This window comes from Halichoeres trimaculatus, unplaced genomic scaffold (assembly GCF_033239565.1).
Source record: "Halichoeres trimaculatus isolate MK-OKI-2021-1 unplaced genomic scaffold, fHalTri1.1 fHalTri1_scaffold_12, whole genome shotgun sequence".
Classification (NCBI taxonomy): domain Eukaryota; kingdom Metazoa; phylum Chordata; class Actinopteri; order Labriformes; family Labridae; genus Halichoeres; species Halichoeres trimaculatus.
The window spans coordinates 34,048,643-34,064,421 of record NW_027437190.1 but is presented as its reverse complement, the minus strand read 5'-3'; the positions used below and the strand labels follow the sequence as shown (position 1 = coordinate 34,064,421).

General features: G+C 38.9%; 1 protein-coding gene across 1 annotated transcript in view; it reads right to left on the bottom strand.

The window, feature by feature from the left end:
- Nucleotides 1–660: 660 nt before the first annotated feature.
- The window catches only part of bbs9 (Bardet-Biedl syndrome 9), a 220,148-nt gene continuing 205,029 nt past the window's right edge, over nucleotides 661–15,779 (bottom strand). Inside the window, exon 22 of the mRNA XM_074683754.1 lies at nucleotides 661–4,676. Within this exon, the coding sequence (XP_074539855.1) occupies nucleotides 4,339–4,676 (338 nt within the window). The 3' untranslated portion in view covers nucleotides 661–4,338. The remainder of the gene's footprint in view (nucleotides 4,677–15,779) is intronic.

The window sequence follows — 15,779 nt, the reverse complement described above, 5'->3', positions numbered from 1 at the left end:
TGCAAACAATTCAAAACATTTTAAAATTTTAAGAAACGAGCAAATATTTAAAACAATTTTGAAATTTAAAATATTTGCAAATGTTTTAAAAAGTTTGAGAAAGCTGACATTTAAAAAAATGCAAAAATTTCTGTTTGCAAAGCTTTTAAAAAAGCATTACTGCCCTCATAGTTTTTTTTTTTTCGCAGGAATATGGAAGAAATAAATGCAGAGCACGGACACAAGGCTCTGTCTGGATCCAGATCCATATGTTACGTTGAGCCTGAATGGGCTTAAAACAGCCACTCAGCTGTTTCTCTGTTTAACATTGGACTGAATGGAGCTTCCACAGTTTTTGGGACCAGCACCAAGTGGACACGTGTGGAACTGCAATTTTCTTTTGTACTTACACTGGTTTAAGTTTTCAACACAGGAGGTTAGAGCCTGTGACATGAGCTCCCATCTAATCACGATCAATATCCTGCAATGAACAGAGAGAGAAAAAGAGAACAGCACCACCTACAGGCAAAAAGGCTCGACCACAATATTTTTTTACAAACAGGATTAAAGTGTAGGAGTTAGTCGCCCTCGATCTGTTGACAACTTAACAGAAAGAACATAAGCAGACTCATAAAAAAGCATCTTATACAGGAAAAAGTTGCAAAAAGAAGCAATACAACAGATTTTTTTTTTCTTACAGTCGATGATTTTATTACTAAACGTTTCATAAATAAGTCTAAAACTCGCTGGGGGTCAGGGGATCTCCTCTAGGATGAACTTTACCATAAGAAATAAAGTGTTTCTATAAAAATCAGACTCAGAACCAGAGTCGGGAACAATCTAACACAACGTGTGGACCCTAACAAACATGGAGGTGAAGACAGAGACAGAAGGAGAGGACACAGAGATGACACAGACTCACAGAGAGGACGGAGATGTTCGCTTTGTGTTTGTTAGACTGGCACAGAGTCTGTGGCTGAAGACCGTCTGAAGACCGTCTGAAGACCGTCAGCTTCAAGTCTGGCAGAAATCCCCTCAAAGCTCCTGAATTATGTGTGTGTGAGTGTGTGTTTGAGTTTCTAAAGCCTCACATCCCTACTGTAAAAAAGAGAAGATACTTTTTTAAAGTTTTTAAGCTTTTAACGGTTTTAAACAAAGACATTTGTGCTCACCACTAAAAAATTTGTGACTCTATTGACAGAAAAACTCGTCACACGTGCCTTTTTCATCTACAGTCAACAACAACTTCTTTAGAGCTTCTATTTTAACTTTATTGATATGTTTTTTTATCAAATAATCTGCTTGAAATCTGAAAAAAAACATGAATTTCAAACTGTTTGCAGACTTTTCCAGCTGTAACGCGTATCTGACCTTGCAAACATGTAAGTGTTTGGTAGCTTAGCTTTGAGAAAATATTTTATATGTTTCTGTTCTGACTCAGAGTTTTGATCCTGTCGTTGGTGGGGGAAATGCTCAATTTAATCGAGCTTTGTTTGAGAAACGTTGAGGTAAAGAGGCAGGACTTCAGCCTCCTGGCTAACAGCTAACTGTCAGTCATTCAGTCACGCACTGTTAGAGCTCGTTATGTAACAACAACCCAAAACATGTTTCAAAACCCAAACTGTTATCTCTGGTCAATGATGTAAAGTAAAATTCTGAACCAAACCAAAACGTTGCTGAGCCCAGAATGTAACAACTTGAGCCCAAAACATAATGATACTGAGCCTTAATGTAATGATACTGAGTCAAGAATGTAGCATTGCTAAGCCAAAACCATAACCATGGATGGTGCTCCCAAAATGTAACATTGCTGAGCCCAAAACTTGACAATGCTGAGCTAAAAATTTTCAATGCTGAGCACAAAACATGAGGATGCTGAGCCCAAAATGTGACATTGCTGAGCCAAAAACATGAGGATACTGCGCCCAAAATGTAACATTGCTGAGCCCAAAATATTCAATGCTGAGCCCAAAACATGAGGATGGTGATCCCAAAATGTAACATTGCTGAGCCCAAAACATAACAATGCTGAGCCCAAATCATGAGGATGGTGATCCCAAATTGTCCAATGCTGAACCCAAAATGTGACATTGCTGAGCCCAAAACAAATTGATTCTGAGCCCAAAATGTTACATTGCTGGGCCCAAAACATAACAATGCTGAGCCCAAAATGTAACATTGCTGAGCTCATAATGTAACATCGCTGGGCCCAACACATAACAATGCTGAGCCAAAAATGTGACATTGCTGATCCCAAAACATCACAATGCTGAGCCCAAAATGTTATATTACTGAGCCCACAACATAAGGATGGTGAGCCCAAAATTGTCAATGCTGAGCCCAAAACATGAAGATGCTGAGCCCGAAAGTGACATTGCTGAGCCCAAAATGCAACATTGCTGAGCCCAAAATGTAAAATTGCTGAGCCCAAATTGTAACATTGCTGAGCCAAAAACACAACAATGCTAAGCCCAAAATGTAATATTACTGAGCCCAAAACATAAGGTTGGTGAGCCCAAAAAGTGACATTGCTGAGCCCAAAATGTTACGATGCTGAGCCCAAAATGTTACGATGCTGAGCCCAAAAAGTGACATTGCTGAGCCCAAAATGTTACATTGCTGAGCCCAAAATGTAACATTGCTGAGCACCAAAAACTCAGTGTTGCTGAGCCCAAACATGAGAATGCTGAGCCACAACGTAACATTGCTGAGCCCAAAATGTTGTATTGCTGACCTTAAAACATCATGTTGCTGAGCCCAAAACAAAACCATGCTGAGCCCAAAACGTAACGGTGCAGAGCCCACAATGTAACATTCCTGAGCCCAAATTGTTAGATTGCTGAGCCCAATAATTAACGATGCTGAACCAAAAATGTAACATTGCTGAGCCCAAAATGTGACATTGCTGAGCCAAAAATATAATGATGCTGAGCCCAAAGTGTAACATTGCTGAGCCAAAAATGTAACATTGCTGAGCCCAAAATGTAACATTGCTGATTTATTACACACTCAGTTTTCTTAAATTTTTACAACATTTTTGGACTCAGCATGTTTGTTACATCATTAACCAGTTTTTACATTCTTGGCTTTATTACATTTTTTCGAATTCAGTTTGTTGTTACAAAAGAAGCTCTACCATGCCCTTATATGGACATTACTTTTATCATTTACTTCGATAACAACATGTTTCTTTTGCAGTGATTTTTTTTTTTTCGAATGGGTGTGTATGTGTTTTTAGGTGTTTCTGCTGACAGCCTCCAGTGGACACTTGGAGAACTGCAGTTTTTAACGCTTTAGCATCTGCGCCATCTGTAAAACCCGCACGCTCAAACGAATCAGACATGACCTCTGAACAAAATGAAGGAATTTAATCAAGCTGCTGATGCAGAGATGATGTATGTGAAGAGGAGTGTTTGCAAAGTTCCCCGTTTGGGGTGGATTCTTCCAGAAAACGCCCTGCTGGCCTCCACCGCGCTCCGACGATCTCAGGTTTGACAAATGTGCGTCCATCAGCAGCCGCATGTCCTTGAGCGTCCAGGATTGAAAAAGCAGCCCAGCGGAGGTCAGAGGGGGTGCTGGCGGTGCAGGCTGCAGGATGTGGCCTCGATTTACCCGGAAACAGCGATGGGCGCAGGACGCAGCGGGCGGTGTATTCTTAGCGGTGAGGCGGGGGAGGCTCTGGCGAGGCTCGGTGCCACGCGAGGGGGCGAGATGGTGAGATGGCGAGAGGGCGGGTCTGACGTCACATCCAGAAGTGTGTTTGTGTGTGTGTGTGTGTGTGTGTGTGTGGGCGGGGGGTGGTTTGGGGCTCGGCTGGGATTAGGGCGGCGAGGAGCTGTGGGTTCAGCCAGACGAAGAAGACGAGGAGGAGGAGGAAGGAAGGAAGGAGAGAGTCAGCGAAAAGAGGAGTTCGCCTCCGTCCTCGCTGTCCCCGGGCTCAGACCTCACCACAGGACCAGAGCACACACACCAAACCTGCTGGATGTGGCGTGCGTGTGTGTGTGTGTGTGTGTGTGTGTGTGTGTGTGTGTGTGTGTGTGTGTGAGCAGCTGTTACCAGACGATGTAAATATGCGTCTGGGAGGAAACTGTTCGGCTACTGAGATCTACGGCCTTGACCGAACATATTTACATTTAAATATATGTTCAAACTGCGTGTGTGTGTGTGTGTGTGTGTGTGTGTGTGTGTGTGTGTGTGTGTGTGTGTGTGTGTGTGGCCTTGTATATGTTTACACTGACGCTGTATATACATATTTATACAAGCAGGGCCCCTGGTGTGTGTGTGTGTGTTTCTCTGTGTGTGTGTGTGTGTTTCTGTGTGTGTGTGTGTGTGTGTGTCATGTGACCTCCCTCCTTCCCATCAGCCCTCTGCGGCCTCTGGCTCCTTCTTCTTCTCTTTGACTTTAACAGACGACTTCCTGGACACCTTCTTGTCTCCTGCCTCCTTTCCTTCCTTGTCTTTGTCCCTCTCCTTCTTCTCCTTGGATGACTCCTTTTTCTCCTTAGAGGAGGAGGATGATGACTCCTTTTTGGACTCCTTCTTCCCTTCCTCTTTGGGCTCCTTGCTCAATTCCTTCTTGGATTCCTTCTTCTCCTTGGAAGACTCTTTCTTCTCCTTTTTCACCTCCTTCACCGTCTCCTCTGTGCCTGTTTCTTCTTTCACAGTCGCCTCTGGTGAAACGTCTTTCTTCTCTTTATCTGAGACAGGAAGAGGAAAGAGGAAACACAGATCAGAGTCTGCACACCTTAAAGGAACAGTTCGTATTTTTCTTTTGCACATCAATCAAGAGCTTTTCTTTCTATCTAAACTCAGTGGATTTATTTCTGTTTTATTTCAGCCTCTGTTGGAAAAGCTTCTTTTTGTTTCTCTTTAAGGCTCCACCCTTTTTTCTGATTGGACAGCCATCTGGAATCCTGTCAGAGGGCGGAGCTAAAGGCAGACCTTGGTGTTTGAGGTCCCTGAAATGTGTCATTAGATCCTGATACAATAACTTCATCCTTTCAGCAAAACTCGATGAATTTAACCAGTTTATCTGAAGCTTCCAGCTTCTTTAAGTTGACTTTTACCCAGTTCCCTGAAATGTTAGATCCAGAATTTAACAGAAAACAGGAGTTTCCTGTTAAGTGTTTGTTCTTGACGAGACAAAAAGTGTACAAAATTTTACACATAATAAAAACCTAGTGAATAATGATCTTAATAAGGAGTTTTTTGTCTAAAAATTGACGTGATTTCTAAGTTTTTATTTCCAATAAATTTGCCAAAAAAATGTAAAATTAAGAAAAAAAATGTAACTCATAGATTTTCAAAATCTATGAATTAACATTTAATAAGTTGCAATTTTTTTCAAAAACTTTGACATTTGAAAGAATTTTAAAAAATTGAAAAAAGCAAAATATTTGCAAAAATTGTGAAATCTCAAAAATTTGGAAAAATTTCCCACAATAAAGACTTGAGAAGTGCAAAATTTTGCAAAAATTTAAAGTTTAAAAAAAAAGCCAAATTTTATAAATTTTCAAAAAAAAAAAAAGAATTAAAAATGCTTGCTTTTTAAAATAATGTAAAAATTGTAAAAAAAAAAAAAAAAAAAAGGTAAAAGTATAAACAAAATTACAAATTTTATAAATTTGCAAAAAAAATCTAAATAATGATTTTTTAAAAAAATGCTTACCTTTTTAAAAAGTAAAAAACTAAAAAAAAAAATACATAAAATATAAATCAAATTGCATTTAAAAAAACATCAAAAAACAAAAATAAAACATGGTTTCTTTAAAGTTTGCAAAAATTTGTAGAAATTTAAAAAATTGGCAATACTTTAAATTTTAAACATATACCCTGTGTTGAATTGTCATAATGTCTTTCGTAAGATCAATGGGAATTTTGATCAGTTTTCAGACAGTTTTGTGTTTGTCTACGTTATATGAACAGGTGGAGGTTTGAAAATCTGCACATGCTCAGTCTGGATTTCCAGGATTGGTACGTTATATCTATGATTAAGATATGAGAAGGAGAAAACACATTCTTTTAAAAAACTTTTCAAAAGTTTTACCAACAACCCTTAAAACTTATGAGGAAGAAGACACGGGTGAGCGACATTGAAAGTGTTCTGAACAACCAATCAGAATAAAGCCTCTGTATGAAGGCTCTGTGATTGGTTAAAGATGCTGAAAGCTGCAGACGGAGGTGGCTTCAGGACGACGTGTTTTCTGGCATCAGCTGAGAAAACGTATCGCCCTGCTGTGTGTGTTCTGTGTGTGTACTGTGTGTGTTCTCCTCCAAAACACACACTCCCCTGACAGTCCGCGTGCTAATGAGCCTGAGTGTTTTCTTTAAAGAGCGGGAGTTGAGAGGAGTCGTCATGTTTCTGAGTCAGTCCATCAGCAGCGCTGAGGATTAACCAACGTCTGAGCCGTCAGCTGGTTTGTTCCCTAACGGACTCTCAGGTCTTTAGCATCAGGACAAACTGAGCCACAACAGCACCTGTTGCATGACAAAGGAGCCTCACTTAGGCCAAGTGCCCCCACCTCTCACACACACACACACACACAGGCACACACACACACACTCTGCAGCCCCTCCTCCTGCAGATTGGACTGACTCTGTGATAAGATGATAACAGGGCCGTTGTCTGCCCACAATGAGACGCTCTTCTTATCTCCATGTGAACCGAGAGGCTTTACAGACTGCAGACTGGTATCTCCACGAGCGTGTGTGTGTGTGTGTGTGTGTGTGTGGAGACTGTAGCTCAATAGCAGCCTCTTACAGTGTCTGCATGTGTCTTTGCATGTCGCTGGAGACTATCGACTGCCGCGTTAAAGAGTGTGTGTGTGTGTGTGTTCAGACTCCACAGAGGAGCTGTAATCACACAAATCATCGTCTGGGGTTTAAGGGAGAGCGTTAGGCTGAATGTGTGTGTGTGTGTGTGTGTGTGTGTGTGTGAGGCAGACGGGTGCCATGGCTCCCTAAGTGTCTCTGTGCTGCACCAACGTGCTGTTAAAGGAGGAGGGAGGGGGTCGGGAGGATGCTCCTGAGATTAATTAAAAACAGAGACAAACAGATCTCTCACAGGAAATGATGTCACACTCACTCGGTATCCTTAAAGTTTTACCAACATACATGTGTGTTTACACACGTCTGTATGTTTCACCGTCACATCACTCATGTGTTGGTCCTGAGTGGTTAATCCTGCAGCGACAGTCTGATCCAGAGTGGACGCAAAGTGTCTCCACACATCAGCCCTCAGCAGCTGAGCCAACAGATACCAGCAAATCTGTGTGTGTGTGTGTGTGTGTGAGTGTGTGTAAGTGTGTGTATGGGGGGGGCTAGTTTTGCTCCGATAACAACCACCAAAAATCTGATCTTTAGCTTTGTTTCAAACCTGAGATGAATTAAATTTAGTCCATAAAACAGCCTGAATGATGGATAACAATGAGTGAAATGTTGAAGCTTTGTTCTCAGACGTCACAGCTGAACGACGGGGGCTCATTCTGATTGGCTGGCACAGGTTTCATGTCTGGAAACACTGGGTTTGGGTTTGACATGCTCTAAGCTGCACCTTTTGACAGATTTCCCTGGACAAAAGTATTTTTAAAAAGGTATAGGCTGGGGATATTGGTTTTAGAAAATACACGGCTACATGTGAAAGAGGCCAAAGTGACCTTACTAAAATCTAAGGCTGGGACAATGTGCTCCTCTAAATTTTTTCTATTCTTTTACCATTTTTTAGGTGCTTATTTGATTTAAATTGTAGTTCTTCAATTTTTTAGATTTTAGTTTAATTTTTTTTAAAACCAGACTGTGTGGAAGTGGAAATAATTGAAGAATGATGCTAATGATTGTTGAAGATTATATCAGGAGCCATATTTTCACAAAAAAATGCACAGGGACATCCCAACTTTTTTTCCAACCCAGCCGATAAACAAAGACTAAAATGAAGGATTTGGAAAAATTAAAATAAATAAATAAATAAATAATAATAATAATAATAATAATAATAAAACTACATTGGAAAAAAAATCCTGCTTTAAAATTGTAAGAATAAATAAATGTATAAATCAATAATAATAATAATAATAATAATAATAATAATAATAATAATAATAATACATTGGAAAAAAAATCCTGCTTTAAAATTGTAAGAATAAATAAATGTATAAATCAATAATAATAATAATAATAATAATAATAATAATAATAATAATAATAATAATAATAATAATAATAATAAATTGAAAAAAAATCCTGCTTTAAAATTGTAAAAATAAATAAATAAATAAATAAATACATACATACATAAATAAATACATAAATAAATAAAATAAAATAGAAAAATTCAAAAAAAAAACAGGAAAAAAAAATCCAATGCCAAGTTGACCAGTCAATGTTTGAAGTTTCCTTCTCCTTAAACACAGACATATTTATGTATTTTAAAATCTGATCCGTAGCGCCCTTTTCACCTTCCTGTTTCAATCAATGCAAAAAGAAAGAGCCTCTTTAGTCCAAATCACCTCTACTCTGCTTTTTTACTGGATTTAAAAGAGTTTCAAGTTGTAAAATTAAACTTTGGTTTAAGATCGGAAAGAAAACTTAAAAATTTCAGTCATCTTACTTTTTTATGTACGGCACATTTTTTTTAACCAAACTATTGTGAAAAAAAAACACGAGATCAAATGTATCACAGGCACTTAATCTCTTCTAATCCACCTTATTTCCTGAAATACTCTGGATACTTTTTGGCCCGACTGATTTATGAAACCTGCTCTGATCAAAAGTGGAAAAAACAAAAGATATTACATTTTTATAAAGTTTAATAAAACAACATAAAAACTGATGGATCTGCAGTTCGTGTATCTCACACTCCTCCCTCTGTTATAACAAACTGGAGCTGATTATGTGACGCTGTGACGCTGTGACGCTGTGACGCTGTGACGCTGTGACGGCCTTTGATGCTTGTGTTGTGGTGCTGAAGGGACAGCTCCTCCTCACGTGTCCTCTGGTTTACTGCTGTTTTCTTCCCTGAGTGTTTTTAAAAACAGATTTCTCTCTTTATCTTTTATTAAAGGAGCTGATGTGGCTCCTGACACCCTCTGTCTCTGTCTTTTCATCACTTTTCTTCACCTCGTTGTGCGTTTAAAGAGGTTTAAAGGACTTCATTGTGAGCGCTGCAGCCTTTGATGTGTGCTGTGATTTCCCTGATGTCAGCAGCTCCTTTGTCACAGAGCGGGAGATCTGTCTGTGAGGCTGAGCTGATGAAAAGGACGTCACAGGAAGTCACAGGAAGTCACAGGAAGTCAAAGAAAATATGATGTATGACACAGGAACAATTACCTTCTCTGTGCAACAGCATCATAGTTTCCTACTTTATGACTTATTAATGTTTCATGAGGAACACGTGCGATATTAACCCAACTTTTTTTACAGTTTTCATCAGTATTTTTTTCTGTATTCACCCGTAGATATGTGCTTTTTGTTTTTAATGTGTGTTAGTGTGAAAGACATGGTCAGTTTATTAGTTTACTACACTGTAAAAATTAAACTAAAGTTATTTTAAACCAACAGACACCAAAAAAGAAAAAACAATGTTGAGCACAATACTGACTTTCTCAGTACAATCTGGATTAAGGTCATTAAGGAGCCGCAAAATCTGCTTTAAATTCACAATAAAGACAAAAAAAAAGTGTATAAAATTCATGAAAAAAACATGTAATATCTACAAAAACATGTAATATATACATGTAATGTCTAAGTTTTAGATTTTAGGAAATTATTAAATATTGAAACAAATACAAAAATTTGTAATGTCATAAATTCCATTAATTTGCAAAGTTTTGAAATTAAAATGAGTTGTCAAATTTTTTAAAAGTTTATAAATTTCAAACATTTGCATAATGTTTAATTTAATTTTTTTTTTTATAAAAATACATTTAAAAAAATCTTTGATAAAATGGTAATCAACTAGTTAACACAAATTGGAAGACATTAAAAAATGGAAAAATGTAGAATATTTACAACATCTTAATAAAATTATTATTTTTTTTAATCTGAAAAAAAATGCAATTTTTTTTTGCATTTTCGGAAAACATCTTTGCTTTCAACAGATTGAAAAAAATATTAAAAAATGATTTTTCAAAAAAAATTTTTTGAAAAACTGCTATTTAAATAATAAGCTAAATTTGCAAAAATTAAAAAAAAAACTCAAAGCATTTTCAAAAAAATTTGGAATTTTTTTTTAATCTGAAAAAAATGCAAAAAAAAATGCAATTTCAAAAAAATGCTTAATTTCAAATGATTGCGAAAATTAAATCAAAATGGTATTTCAATAATTTAATAAAATTGGCAGAAATTTGCAACAAATTTTAAAATTTCAACATCTTCAAAAGCTTCGGAATTTTTTTTCTTAATCTGAAAAATGTCAGAAAATCAAAATTTTAAAATTTGCACAAAGTTCACAAAAATTGCAAAAATTTAAAAAAGTTTAAAAGTTTGTAGCAAAAGTTTGTGCACATATTAGTTCAGGATGTTATTGTGCGATTTTATTAAGTGTCAGTGTCTTTAATCATCGATGATCTCTGTAAGAAAAAAATAAAATTCTGATTTCTTAAAGCTACAAGTAGACACTGCAAAAGAGTCAAAGAGCCGCACGAGGCTCCAGAGCCGCAGGTTGAAGACCCTTGGTTTAGAACCTAATGTGTAGTTTGGAGTTGTATTATATCATGTAGTTTCTTGGCCTCATGAGTAAAAATCAGCTCAGAGGGAATCGTCCGTCTCCTCCCAGAGTTTCCTTTTCTTTCTCCCAGCAGGAAACAAAGCGTGTGTGAGAGCCGGGCTCCTCGGGGAGCGGTAGCTAGGGCTCGATAAACATTGACGTTGTAAGACAAGATGTCAGCTTCCCTCCTGTACGGATACCCGGAGGGGTCAGGTCACGTCTTGTCAGTCTGCTACTTCAACAAACTAACAAAGTGGAAGTCTGTAGACTAAACAGAGCAGAGGCCGCAGCTCGCAGCGGCCGGGAACGAGGTGACGTTAAACCCTCCTCACATGGGACCAGAGCTACCTGGAAACGTCTGGTGGTTTCTGTCAGGATTACCACAGTCTGAGCGGGTCTAATCCCGCGTGGATCTGCTGGTGCCGCGTCTGGACGGGATCACTTTGACAGGAAGGCGTGGGTAATGTGGTTCCTTACGCTGCACGTCGTTGGCTGCAGAGACGGATCCTGGGGGGAATAAACCGATTATAATTCTGTTTCCCCCAAACTGCTGAGGAGGTGTTTCATTTTCAGGAACACGTTTTTCAGGGACTAACGACGCGACTGCCCGTGTGTGGTTTGTTCGCTGCTCCTCTTAAAGCTTTGCAGTCCAACGCTCGTCTCCTCAGTTTCCATATTTCCTCTGAAAACATCTCACTGTGGGCAGAGACGGTTTATTAGTCCATTGTGGAGTCTTCACCTCAAACTGAGGATTATTTTTTCTGTAATGGAGTCAGATTCTCTGCGTATATATTCTGCTCAGGTTGGGCTTTGTGGTTGCCAGTTTAAATCCCCTGGTGAAGCCTGCGGATGGGAAAAGTGAGTGAGTAACGCTCGGCGGGCCGCGGCGCGGTGCCTCCAGCAGGACGAGGGCTGTGGGCAGCTCCCAGTTTGACCATGAGGCTGGAAAAAGCTGGACACTGGGCTGACCTTTACCAGGGGAAGATGTCATGCTTGACGTTAGCGTACCTGTCGTCCAGAAACACAGTTTGGAGCAAATGATCCCTGACAGCAGACGTGTTTTTAAGGAAAGTTCAGCTCGTTTAGAGCAAGAAAAAAATCCACCTCTGGATTAATTTGAGGATTAAAAATAGGATTGTGGTAAGAAGAGTCTGCCAACAGCTGAAATGTTAGATATAACACCTCCTCTAAGAAAACACAAGCTGCTGTAATAATCTGACTTTAAGTGAGGTTTGCTTTGTCTCTAATTTTCTCACATTTATCATTATTATTTGTTTAAGTTATACATTTGGTTTCTTTTTGGTTTCTTTAGGGTATTAAACCTGCGGGCTCTTTGACTTCTCTGCAGATTTAAAACCCAAAACAAAAAAGAATTTTCATTTTTCTTATAGAGTGTATTGCAAGTTGTATTTACTCTGTATAACAGTAATTCACTGTTGAAATACACTGATTTGCTTCAGTCAGTAGTGGCAGGTTCATATAAGCTTTAGCTCCCTTCTTTCCCTTCCTAAAATTGTACGTTTTGTATGTTTACATATTAATTTATCTATATTGCCGTTAATTTAATTGCAATCTGAAAATGTTTGGGAAAAAAAATGAATCAAGAAAGATGATAAAAAATTGAAAGTAAATAAAATAATGCATGAACATTTTGTTGAACTAAATATGCATCACCTCTTACAGTACACTTCAAATTCTTTTTTTTTTATATATATATATATATATATATTTTTATTTTCACCAACTGAGAAAATTTTTTGAATTTTAGTTTTGTCATATTTTCAAAGTGAGAATTTTTTTTTATTTCTGCAAATTTCCAAATTATTTAAATAAGGTTTTTTTTTTTTTTTTTACAAATTTTCTAATTTTCTACATTTTTTTTTAGATTTCTGCAAATTTGCAAATAATTCAAATTCCTTTTTAAATTGAGCAAATTTTCTATTTTTTAAACAAAAAATTAGGCAAAATTTTTGAAAATAGTATTTTTCATTTTTGAAGATTTATGAAATTTTGGCAATTTTTTTTTAAATTTATTTATTTTTAATTAAAGCACTTTTTTAAATTTGGCACATTTTTGACATTTTAAAATTTTTTGCAATATTTTGCAGCTTATTGAAATTTCAAAAATTTTGCAAATTAATGAAATTAAGGACATATTATATTTCCTTTTTTTCTTTTTTTTTAATAAAGCAAAATTAATGAGAAAAAAAACAACAACAAAAACTTCTGGTTTAGATGATTATTCTTTAGATTTTACTGTTGATAGAATTTTATACCTTTTTATTGTCACTTGATTGTCAAGACAAAGCAGATTTTGTGGCTCCTGAAGGACTTTAATCCAGGTGAGCTGAGGGAAAAAAAAGCTCCTCTGAAAGTAAAGGTTGCAGAGCCCTGGGTCAGCTGATGAAGCAGGAAAAAAAGAGGCTGCAGGTTGGATTCAAACCTGCCCACTGTGCAAAGAGACGTTCAAAGGATGTGGATGGATGGGTAGAGAAGATTCTCTTTAACCCAAATGGACTGGACTACAGGTCCCCTGCTCCTAGAAGACCAGTGATTTCTTCCAACACACTCATGAGATCACTGACGTGACTGTTGCAAGGTGTTTAAAACTGTGGCATGCAACTTGTATCCCATTTTATATCAAGCATCTTCGAGCACTTATAAATTAAATGAGTTAGTATCATTAACAAGTGTTATTGCTGTTAAATATCTCTTGAGGCACTGAGAGTTTTATACCTGCTGACATGAACATTGCACAGTTTATACCGCGGGCTGCGCTCTGCTCTGAAGGATCAGTCTCTTCATCCCTCGCTGAGTTTAGAGGAAACACTTGTTTGTTCTCCACGAGTCAAAAGCAAAAACCACAGAAACAAAAGTCAGCGCGATAAGGAGAGCAATGCTATCAGCGCTGCGTTCAAAGGCCCCGCATGTTCCGCTCAGGTTCTCGGTTAGCATCGCATCGCGGCGCGGCATTCATCTGCACACAGCCGTAGTCAAAATACAGGCGGCCGCACAGATCGCCCGCATCACGACCAATCAGCATGCAGGAGACGGCAGCTGAGGCCTGCTGCTCTACAGAGTGTGTGTGTGTGTGTGTGTGTGTGTGTGTGAGTGTGCTCATGTGGTCCAGACGGGTCGGTCGGACAGAACACAACAGTCTCATGTGAAGTCTAAAAACAAAGCCATGTGGTCGACAGCGTGGGAATGACAGCGTGTGTGTGACAGAGCGATCACACACACACGCTCGACTTCAAACACACGGCTCCAAAATAAACTCAGAGAAAAACTTTTATTGTTTTCTGAGAGAAAGGAGTAAGTAACATTTAAAATGTGATTGAAGCTGTTTAGACATGTTTTCAGTGACGTTTGGAGCTGACGGTCTATTCTAAACTCCGCAGATCTGTGAATCACATTCTAGTTTCTCTAGCTCTAACTGATGCTGAGTTCTGCTGGAGTCTGATTGGACTGTGTTTGGATTTCATGAACACAGAGAGACTTTAAGCTAGAGAGGCTTGACGTAACTTATTGGTTAGTATTGAAGAGGAAACTGTGAAGTCTTTCAACGCCGAGTTAAAATATTGAAAAATACTCAACCCTACGTTCAGCTGACCTCATTAGAAGCAAAGATGCAGAGCTGGAGCAGGTTTTTCAAGCTCCATAAAAACCAACTACATCATCGCAAAGTTCGAACACTTTAAACTAAAGGACGATCAATACCTCCGTGAAATCAATGATCGACACTGAACACAGATTCAGGAGGAGTCACAGCAGCAATCAAGAAAACAAAGTAAGAAAGTGTATAGAAAGTGTAAAAAGCACAATAAGAAAATAGATGCTGACAGCTTGTCCATCATTGTCCAGTCAGCCAGCCTCCACCTCCACAGGGTCCAGGACTGAGCTTCTTCAGCAGTCTGTTCAGTCTCTGTCTCCTGGATCCTGTCTGCTCACAGCAGGTGAAGCTCTTCACATGTGGCGTTGGTGTCTGCTGTTAGCTCTGTTAGCCATGTCTGTGAATAGCATGATGCTACTCTGCCTTCTGGTATTCCCTCTGTTGCTGGGTTAGCACAGCTAGCTCGTCCATCTTATTGGAGATGGATCTTACATTCCCAATAACGATGGATGGAAGGACAGGTCGAACCAGCACGTCGTCCTCACCTCCTTCTCCTCACTTTGTGGGAAACATCCGGCCTAGCACCAGTTAGCAATGACATGCTACAGGCTGCTAACAGCTGATTTCACATGTAAACAATGCAGCCATGGTTACATGTAGGATCTCCAGACAAACACAGGAGAAAAAATAGTATAAATATCGCTGAAGACACAAAAAGTTTGGTGTCCATGACCAACAATGAGCCATACAAAGTGATGATCCACTCCAAATACAAAGATGACGAAAAAGAGACGAAAAAATTACAAGAAACGGACAAAGAAGAGAGAGCTGCAGCAACAGGCAGCCATAGCCAACAGGGGGGTGCCTAGCAACCTATTTGTCCGTCTGTCTCGACCTGATCCTCCTCAACGCGTTTGGGCATCCTCCCACCCCTAAAACAGTGCAGAGCACCTCCAGGACTTTCTTCAGCTAATGTGGACTTTCTCCATACCTGCTGACTCAGCAAAGGTGGACCAAAGACCAGGTGAGACCTGGATCCTAGACTCAGTAAATAAAGACACACACTTTGTTGTTTTTAGGTTTCATCGTCACGTTTTCAACTCCAGACATCTGTTAACTCTCCAACTTCACTTTTAACTTTCCATTTTTAGATCGTGCTCAGAGAAAACAACTGAAGTCTGTGCACGTGTGTGTGTGAGTGTGTGTGTGTGTGTGTATGTGTGAGACAGCCTGACAGAGGCTGGACAGCCAGTGTTTAATACTATTCTTGGTGTGGAATGTGCTGCTGAAGCACAACAGGCCCATCCGTCGCTGAGTGTGTGTGTGTGTGTCTGTGTGTATGACTGTGTGTGTGTGTGTGACCACTGACAGCTCAGCTAAGATGGAGCCTGCTGCTACACCACCCATGAAGCGCTGCATACACACCAACACACACCAACACACACAAAAACAGAGTTTGTGGGAAAAACAGATATTTATGTGAAAATG